Consider the following 10,482-nt stretch of genomic DNA (forward strand, 5'->3'; position numbering starts at 1 on the left):
CGATGGCAATACTAAATAGATATGCTCGATAGTGGACAACCCTGTTTTGATCTTGACAGTTTAAAACTTTCTGAGATGTAGCAAATTATTTACTATTTTACACCTAGGGTTACTATACATAACTTTAACCCATTTTATAAGAGATTCTCTAAAACTGAAATATTCCAGGATTTATATATAAACTCCAGTTGTATTTATCAAAAGCCTTTTCAAAATCAGCTATGAAAAGCAGGCCTGGTTTTTCTGACATTTCATAGTATTCTATTGTTTCCAGTACTGGTCTTACATTATCTCCAATGTATCGTCCATGTAAAAAACCTGTCTGATTAGGATGAATAATATCTGTCAAAACCTTTTTAATTCTATGTGCCAAGCATTTAGCTAGAATTTTTGCATCACAACACTGAAGTGTAAGAGGTCTCCAATTTTCCAAATTGACTGGATCTTTATACATACCACTTGGATCCTGTTTCAGTAATAATGAAATCAATATTTTTTTTGTGTGTCAACAATATTGACAAACTACTGGTCCCACAAGTTAAGTAACGTCAAGTCTGAATTGTGATCCTTGCTTTGTGAGTACAGAACTAGTGTGATAATGAAAAACATATCTGTTCTATGGGTCCTGGTCAAACGTAATGCAATACAGTGCATTCAGAAAGTATTCAGAGCCCTTTCCTTTTTCCACATTTTGTTACGTTACAGTCTTATTCTAAAATGGATTGAAATATTTTTTACCCTCATCAATCCATACACAATTCTCATAATGACAAATGAAAACAGGTTTTGCAAATTTTTGTAAATGTATAACATCTTATGCTTCACGGAGTCATAGCTGAACGAAAACAATATCAACATACAGCTGGCTGGCTATACGATGTACCAGCAGGATAGAACTGCGGAATCTGGTAAGACAAAGGGCGGCGGGCTATGTATTCTTGTTAACAACAGCTGGTGCACTATATCTAAGGAAGTCGAGCTATCAAGCTATTGCTCGCCTGATGTAGAGTTTCTCATGATAAGCTGCAGGCCACACTACCTACAGAGAGAGTTTTCAGCTATATTCTTTGTAGCTGTTTACATACCATCACAGTCAGAGGCTGGCACAAAAATAGCATTGAATGAGCTGTATTCCGCCATAAGCAAACAAGAAAACACTCATCCAGAGAATGCTCTCCTAGTATCCGGGGACTTTAATGTAGGGAGACTTAAATCAGTTTTACCACATTTCTATCAGCATGTTAAATGTGTAACCAGAGGGAAAATAACTTTGGACCACCTATACTCCACACAGAGATGCATACAAACATCTCCCTCACCCTCCATTTGGCAAATCTGACCATAATTCCATCCTGCTGATTCCTGCTTACAAGCAAAAATTAAAGCAGGAAGGACCAGTGACTAGATCAATAAAAAAGTGGTCAGATGAAGCAGATGCTAAGCTACAGGACTTTTGCTAGCACAGACTGCAATATCTTCCGGGATTCCACCAATGACATTGAGGAGTACACCTCATCTGTCATTGGCTTCATCAATAAGTGCATCGATGATGTCGTCCACATAGAGACCGTACGTACATACCCCAACCAGAAGCCATGGATTACAGGCAGCATCCGCACTGAGCTAAAGGCTAGAGCTGCCGCTTTCAAGGAGCGGGACTCTAACCCGGAAGCTTATGAGAAATCCCGCTATACCCTGAAACATGCAAGAGAGCACTAGCTGTACCGGAAGACTGTGTGATCATGCTCTCCGTAGCCAATGTGAGTAAAACCTTTAGACAGGTCAACATTCACAAGACCGCCTGGCCAGACGGATTACCAGGACGTGTAGCAAGTGTCTTCACTGACATTTCAACCTCTCTGTCACGATTGTCGACGGGAGAAGGAGAGGGGGACAAAGGTGCAGCGTGGTAAGTGTTCATTATTTTATTAAAACAACTGAACATTGAACAAAACAACAAAAATAACAAACGAACAGTCCTGAAAGGTGACGAAAAACACTAAAAAGAAAAGAATCACCCACAACTCAAAATGGGAAAACAGGCTAGCTAAGTATGGCTCTCAATTAGAGACAACGATAGACAGCTGCCTCTGATTGAGAACCATACTAGGCCAAACGCATAGAAAAGGAAAACCTAGACCTACAACATAGAATACCCACCCACATCACACCCTGACCAAACTAAAAATAGAAACATACAAAGCAATCTATGGTCAGGGCGTGACACTCTCCCTGTCCGAGTCTGTAATACCAACATGTTTTAAGTAGACCACCATGGTGCCTGTGCCCAAGAACACTAAGGTAACCTGCCGAAATGACTACCGACCCATAGCACTCACGGCTGTTGCCATGAAGTACTTTGAAAGGCTGGTCATGGCTCACATCAACACCATCATTCCAGAAACCCTAGACCCACTCCAATTTGCATACCGCCCCAACAGATCCACAGATGATGCTGTCTCTATTGCACTCCACACGGCCCTTTCCCACATAGACAAAAGGAACACCTATGTGAGAATGCTATTCATTGACTACATCTCAGCATTCAACACCACAGTGCCCTCAACACTCATCAATAAGCGAAGTACCCTGGGACTAAACATCTCTCTCTGCAACTGGATCCTGGACTTCCTGACAGGCTGCCCCCAGGTGGTAAGGGTAGGCAACTACACATCTGCCAAGCTGATCCTCAACAAGGGGGCCAGCTGCACTATCGAGAGCATCCTGTCCAGTTGCATCACTGCCTGGTGTGGCAACTGCTCGGCCTCCGTCCGCAAGGCACTAAAGAGGGTAGTGCGACCAGACTAGTACATCACTGGGGCCAAGCTTCCTGCCATCCAGGACCTCTATACCAGGCGGTGTCAGAGGAAGGCCCTAAAAATTGTCAGACTCCAGCCACCCTAGTCATAGACTGTTCTCTCTGCTACCTCACTGCAAGCGGTACCGGAGCGCCAAGTCTAGGTCCAAGAGGCTTCTAAACAGCTTCTACCCCCAAGCCATAAGACCCCTGAACATCTAGTCAAATGGCTACCTCAACTATTCACATTGCCCCCCCCCCACCTCCCACACCACTGCCACTCTCCGTTGTCATCTATACATAGTCACTTTAATTAACTCTACCTACATGTACATACTACCTCAACTAACCGGTGCCCCCGCACATTGACTCTGTACCAGCACACACCTGTATATATTGCTATTTTTTACTGCTGCTCTTTAATTACTTGTTACTTTTATCTCTTATTCTTATCTGTATTTGAAGCTGCCCTGTTGGTTAGGGCTCGTAAGTAACCATATCACTGTAAGGTCTACACTTGATATATTCGGCGCATGTGACTAACACAATTGTTTATTTTATTTTATTGAAAATAAAAACAGAAATACCATATTTACATAAGTATTCAGACCCTTTGCTATGAGACTCAAAATTGAGCTCAGGTGCATCCTGTTTCCATTGTTCATCCTTGAGTTGTTTCTACAACTGGATTGGAGTCCACTTGTGGTAAATTCAATTGATTGGACATGATTTGGAAAGGCACACACCTGGTTATATAAGGTCCCACAGTTGACAGTGCATGTCAGAGCAAAAACCAAGCCATGAGGTCGAAGGAATTATTAGAACTCAGAGACAGTATTGTGTCGAGGAACAGATCTGGGGAAGGGTACCAAAACATTTCTGCGGCACTGTAAGGTCCCCAAGAACACAGTGGCCTCCATCATTCTTAAATGGAAGAAGTTTTAGAACCACCAAGACTCTTCCTAGAGTTGGCCGCCCGGCCAAACTGAGCAATCGGGGGAGAAGGGCCTTGGTCATGGAGGTGACCAAGAACCCAATGGTCATTCTGACAGAGCTCCGTAGTTCCTCTGTGGAAATCGGAGAAGCTTGCAGAAAGACAATCATCTCTGCAGCACTCCACCAATCAGGCCTTTACAGTAGAGTGACCAGACTGAAGCCACTCCTCAGTAAAAGGCACTTGGCAGCCCTTTTGGAGCTTGCCATAAGACAACTGAAGGACTCTCAGACCATGAGAAACAAGATTCTCTGCTCTGATAAAACCAAGAATGAACTTTTTGGCCTGAATGCCATGCCAAAGAAGAATTGAGGGTGTAATCGCTGCCAAAGGTACTTCAGTTTTTCATTGTTAATAAATTGCAAAACATTTTAAAAACATGTTTTTTCTTTGTCGTTATTGGCTATTGTGTGTGGATTGATGAGGAAAAATACATCTTTAGAGAAAGGCTGTAACGTAACAAAATGTGGAAAAAGTCAAGGGGTCTGAATACTTTCCGAATGCACGTGGAATAGCATCCCAAATCCCTATTTAATGCATTGCTATTGACCAGTCCACTAATAGGGTGTCATTTGGGCCTCACTCACAGAAAGCCAGTCTCAGGGAGATGTTGAGAATGACTTGTAGAACACACAGCACTCCTAAACACACAGCAGCCAGCCTGTAGAGTCTTAGTCTTCCATCTGCAGAGAAACACACATACACACACACACACACACACACACACACACACACACACACACACACACACACACACACACACACACACACACACACACACACACACACACACACACACACACACACACACACACACACACACACACACACACACACACACACACACACACACACACACACACCATCATCCCACTTCACTAATGAATATGATTAAAACACAACACACATCATCCTACATCACTAATGACTATGATTAAAACACAACACACATACTCCTACATCACTAACGATTGTGATTACAACTTTGAGAAACAAACATTTCCATTGCGCCATTGGTTTTCCCCCGATTTAGGGTTGGCAGCAAGAGTTTGCTCAAGAGTGCTGTCATCTCAATTCTGAAAACAGGAAGCTACTGTATGAAGAAATTACATGTAGCTTTAGCGTGATTTAAAGGGGAAATCTGCGATTGCTGTAGCATGATTTAAATGGGCAATCTGCGATTGCTATATCACATATTTTTTTTTACATTTAAATGAATGATATTTCCCCATTGATTCTGAGGAATGTAACTTAAAAGTTAAATGCTCTATGAACTTAGTTTAACTTTCTAACCCCATCAGGACCCAAAATATAAGCTTGTTCTACCATGGAATTGTAAACAAACACTGTGTAGCCTCAGATGGTTGAAACTGTCATTTTGATCTCGTGGATGGTCAGTCCTTGAAAACATACTGTAGCTCTCTCTATGAATTTGAGAGTGGTTACATTTTTACAATCCCGGCGGGGTGTCCACTGTGTTGTTGTTTAAAAAAGTTATTTTCAAATGATCGTATTTAAAAAGTTCCTAATAGTTTCAATAACTGAAGTAAAAAAATACATTGAATTGATACATTTTAGTGTTTGTGACCCCAGCAGGTTGTAAATCCCAGGTTCTGTACCAACTGAACCACCCAGAAGACAGAACAATAAAACTTGTACAAGTGTTTTTCTATGATGTGGTATTAGTGTGTGTGTGTGTGTGTGTGTGTGTGTGTATGTGTGTGTGTGTGTGTGTGTGTGTGTGTGTGTGTGTGTGTTACAGTGTGTGTTACAGTGTGTGTGTGCATTCGGTCCGTGCCTGCATTGTTAGGTGTGTGTTACAGTGTGTGTGAGAGAGAATAAGATACACAGAATTCTTTGTCCTTACCTGAGAGTTGGGTCTCACTCTTCACGCTACTCATTGCTCTGTTCCGGTTTTCTTCAATAACTTCATTTAATTCAATCACCTGTTTGTTGACGTAGTTGGCCATCTTAACTAAATGTAGCGAATATCAATGATTACACCAATCAATCAATGAATCAACTAATTCAGTCTATTTGACCTCTTCTTGTAGTATCAATTATTTTAGCATTTACTTATACTATTAACTTCCTGTATAGTTACCTTTCTAACTGACTCCTAATGGTAATATCTACTGTGTGATTACCTTTCTAACTGACTCCTAATGGTAATATCTACTGTATGATGACTAGTAGTTGAGTAGTTACTCAGATATGCGTCTCCATTGGTACCTCTCTGATGACTGTCTGTGGTCGACTGCAGTTGATAGAATGTCTTAAGTATCCAATCACCTTCAAGCAGGATTCTGTATTTCGCAAGGCCTGTGTGGCATTGTTCATAAGGAAGTGACATTATGGCTTGCACTCCATGACTGGCAATCGATGCCCATATAGGGGAATTTTTTCCTCTCTGTGGTGTCTGTGTGTGACATCAGTTTGAGGAAATATTCAGAAGTTTGTAAGAAATCTGTCTTCATCTTTCTCAGAGGTTTAAAAGGGGAACTTTACAGACGTGCGTGCGTTAGTGCGCGTGTTTATGCGTTCTGTTCTGCCCTCTGTCTGTGTCCAACTGCAGGTCACACTTTAAACATCCAATCACATTTGATCAAGAATCTGGTAGACCATGTTAAAGGACATTGTTCCTTTATTTATTAATCTGTGCTTTTGTTAAAATTCTCTCTCTCTCACCTGTTCCATATCACTGTTAATGATCACCAGTTCTGCTGCTCTCTCCAGACAGTCCTCTCTGCTCTCCTCCCAGGTTTCAGTCTCAGTAGACAGGAAGTACCAACTGGATTCAAACTTCTGCCAGCCTTCAGGACAGGTTTGTTCTACAAGACAAAACATTTTACTTTTTATTATTCTGCACCTCTTATTATTAAACAACACAAACACACGTTTTCTGCATATGAGGCATGTGCAATTGACGTCATGTTCATTTATTAAGTAAACGATTAGAGAACTTTCTCATGAGATCATCTCTCTCTCTCTATGTAGCTGGTCTCTCTCTTCAGTCAGGGTGTTGTATCTGGTCTGTATCTGGTCTCTCTCTTTTTTTCAGGCTGTTGTACCTGGTCTGTAGCTGGTCTCTCTCTTTAGTAAGGTTGTTGTATCTGGTCTGTATCTGGTCTCTCTTTTTTTCAGGCTGTTGTACCTGGTCTGTAGCTGGTCTCTCTCTTTAGTAAGGTTGCTGTATCTGGTCTGTATCTGGTATCTCTCTTTAGTCAGGTTGTTGTAACTGGTCTGTAGCTGGTCTCTCTCTTTAGAGTGGTTGTTGTATCTGGTCTCTCTCTTTAGTCAGGGTGTGGTAACTGGCCTGTAGCTGGTCTCTCTCTTTAGTAAGGTTGCTGTATCTGGTCTGTATCTGGTATCTCTCTTTAGTCAGTTTCTTGTAGCTGGTCTGTAGCTGGTCTCTCTCTTTAGTAAGGTTGTTGTATCTGGTCTGTATCTGGTATCTCTCTTTAGTCAGGGTGTGGTAACTGGCCTGTAGCTGGTCTCTCTCTCTCTTCAGTCAGTTTCTTGTAGCTGGTCTGTAGCTGGTCACTCTCTGCAGTTGTGTTGGTCTTATAAATGGAAAACCTCTTTTCTCATGATCACGTCATGACCATTTACTAAGCAAATGATGAGAGAACCTTCTCATGAGACCCTCTCTCTTCCTATGTAGCTGGTGTCTCTCTTCAGTCAGGGTGTTGTAACTGGTCTGTAGCTGGTCTCTCTCTTCAGTCAGGGTGTTACTACTGGTCTGTAGCTGGTCTCTCTTCAGTCAGGGTGTTGTAACTGGTCAGTAGCTGGTGTCTCTCTTCAGTCAGGGTGTTACTTCTGGTCTGTAGCTGGTCTCTCTCTTCAGTCAGGGTGTTGTAACTGGTCTGTAGCTGGTCTCTCTCTTCAGTCAGGGTGTTACTACTGGTCTGTAGCTGGTCTCTCTCTTCAGTCAGGGTGTTGTAACTGGTCAGTAGCTGGTCCCCTTCTTACACTTATTTTCACCTTTTTATCTGATTCCTGAGTAACTTCCAGGTCTAATTGGGGAAGTTTGTCATGGAAACTCAGTACTTAGAGACATTTGGTCATTTATTCAAACAATCATCTTTATTTAATATCGATTAATTACTGCAATAATGAAACCGTCAGCCCAACAGTCTTGACTGCTGTTAGGCTGAGAGCCTATCCGTTACAGACAATGCAGAGTTATACAGCGAATACCTAGAATGCTTGGTTACACCCCTCCCATATAGATTGGGGGGCACCATAAGCCACTTTGGGCTCATCCTGTCTTTATCTGCACCTGGTGTTATCTTAACCCCTGACCCTGACCTAATTTCCCAGATGCCAGGATGTCTAAGGACCATTGAGGCCTTTGTTCTAGTACTCTCTATCCCAGTTACAACCACCCCACATCATGTCGCTGGATTGCCAGCTGTAGGTTTTATCACCAAGTCAATCAATTGTTAGCTCAAGCTATTCCTAGTAAAACCATACGCCCAGATTAGCTGCAGGGTGCGAGAGTGGAGACCATAAAACACAGCATTAGCAGGAAAGAAATATCATACTGTTTGTTAAGTAAATAACTGTTAAATATCCAACAAATCAGGTAAATATCTAACGGAAGTTCCACCCACATACACCAGACACATCAACCTTATTATAAATGTCACTTACAGCTCTATATCACTAATGAACATATTGAATATTTACAGGGGACTTATTTACCTACTGTTTATCTTATTGGAAGCCTCTCTAACATAAACCATGTAGTCTGGGATACCCCAGAGCAGCTTTCTAGGCCCTTAACTTTTTCTACTTTTACTAAGGACCTACCACTAGCACTGAGTAAAGCCTGTGTGTCAATGTATGCTGATGATTCAACATTATACAAGGCAGCTACCACAGCAAGGGAAATCACTGCAACACTTAACAAAGAGCTTCAGACAGTTTTAGAATGGCTGGCAAGTAATATGCTAGTCCTAAATATATAAAAAACAAAAGGCATCTATTTGCATATTTAAAGTGAAATCTGCAGTTGATAGATACATTTTTTTTGTCTTAAACATTTATGCTATGTCCCGATTGATTCTTGAACAATATAATTTATAAATGCCTCATGAGTTTCTTTAACTGTTGTACCCCATCAGAACCCAAAATATACTTGTTTTCATACATTGTTTGTAAACAAAGTAACCATATAGACTCAAAACTATCATTTTTATATAATGGATGGTCAATTCTTGGATCCATAGCGCTGTTTATGAAATTGAGAGTGGTTATATTTCACTTATATATCCAAACAGGGATGGGGAGTACGCTTTATTTTAGTTTCAACTGCTGATTGTCCTTTAAAGATAATATATATATATATATATATAAAATATACTTTTTATCCCTTTTCTTGCAGTGTTTTTGTGTCATGTATTTGTGTAAGTCTTTGTCCTTGTGTGTTTGTAGTAGATTCCTTAGTTCTTACCTGAGCGATGGGTCTCACTTTTCACTCTCTTCATTGCTGTGTTCTGGTTTCCTTCAATAACCTTGTTTTCTTCAACAACCTGTTTGTTGACTCAGTCATTCATCTTAACATTACAATTACTTTTCTAACTGACTCCTAATGGTAATATCTACTGTATGATTACCTTTCTAACTGACTCCTAATGGTTATATCTACTGTATGATTACCTTTCTAACTGACTCCTAATGGTAATATCTACTGTATGATTACCTTTCTAACTGACTCCTAATGGTAATATCTACTGTATGATTACCTTTCTAACTGACTCCTAATGGTAATATCTACTGTATGATTACCTTTCTAACTGACTCCTAATGGTAATATCTACTGTATGATTACCTTTCTAACTGACTCCTAATGGTAATATCTACTGTATGATTACCTTTCTAACTGACTCCTAATGGTAATATCTACTGTATGATTACCTTTCTACCTGACTCCTAATGGTGATATCTACTGTATGATTACCTTTCTAACTGACTCCTAATGGTAATATCTACTGTGTGATTACCTTTCTAACTGACTCCTAATGGTAATATCTACTGTATGATTACCGTTCTAACTGACTCCTAATGGTAATATCTACTGTATGATTACCTTTCTAACTGTCTCCTAATGGTAATATCTACTGTATGATTACCTTTCTAACTGACTCCTAATGGTAATATCTACTGTATGATTCTAACTTCAGTGACTAGTAGTTGAGTAGTTACTCTGATGTGCGTCTCCACTGGTACCTCTCTGATGTCTGTCTGTGGTGCACTTCAGTTGATAGAATGTAGAGTGCAAGCCATGACGTCACTTTATTATGAACAATGCCACAATATGCAAAATATGACGTCCTGCTTGAAGGTGACTGGATACTTAAGACTGTGACTGGCCATCGATGGCCATATAGGGGCCTTTTGTCCTATCTATGCTGTATGCGTGTGTGTGACATCAGTGTGAGAAAATATTCAGAAGTGTGTGTAAGAAATCTGTCTGTGTAACGGCTGTCGTCCTCGGCTGAAGTTTGAAGGATCGGAAGACCAATGCGCAGCGTGGTAAGTGTCCATAACGTTTATTTTAAAACATAAACTGAACACTATGAAATACAAAACAATAAATGTGAACATGAACGAAACCGAAAACAGTACCGTGTGGCAACAAACACTCACACGGAAACAAACACCCACAACCCCAACAGAAAACAGG

The 10,482-nt window shown here is 40.8% G+C and overlaps 1 protein-coding gene across 1 annotated transcript in view; it reads right to left on the reverse strand.

Moving 5' to 3' along the window:
• LOC129841304 (C-type lectin domain family 4 member M-like) overlaps positions 1 to 6,035 on the reverse strand; it is a 50,294-nt gene extending 44,259 nt beyond the window's left edge. The window contains exons 1-2 of the mRNA XM_055909512.1: positions 5,659 to 6,035; positions 4,379 to 4,474 (exon numbers count right to left, since the gene is read on the reverse strand). Of these exons, the coding sequence (XP_055765487.1) occupies positions 4,379 to 4,474; positions 5,659 to 5,761 (199 nt within the window). The 5' untranslated portion in view covers positions 5,762 to 6,035. The remainder of the gene's footprint in view (positions 1 to 4,378; positions 4,475 to 5,658) is intronic.
• Positions 6,036 to 10,482: the final 4,447 nt, after the last annotated feature.

Source organism: Salvelinus fontinalis, chromosome 42 (genome assembly GCF_029448725.1).
Source record: "Salvelinus fontinalis isolate EN_2023a chromosome 42, ASM2944872v1, whole genome shotgun sequence".
In the NCBI taxonomy this organism is placed as follows: Eukaryota; Metazoa; Chordata; class Actinopteri; order Salmoniformes; family Salmonidae; genus Salvelinus; species Salvelinus fontinalis.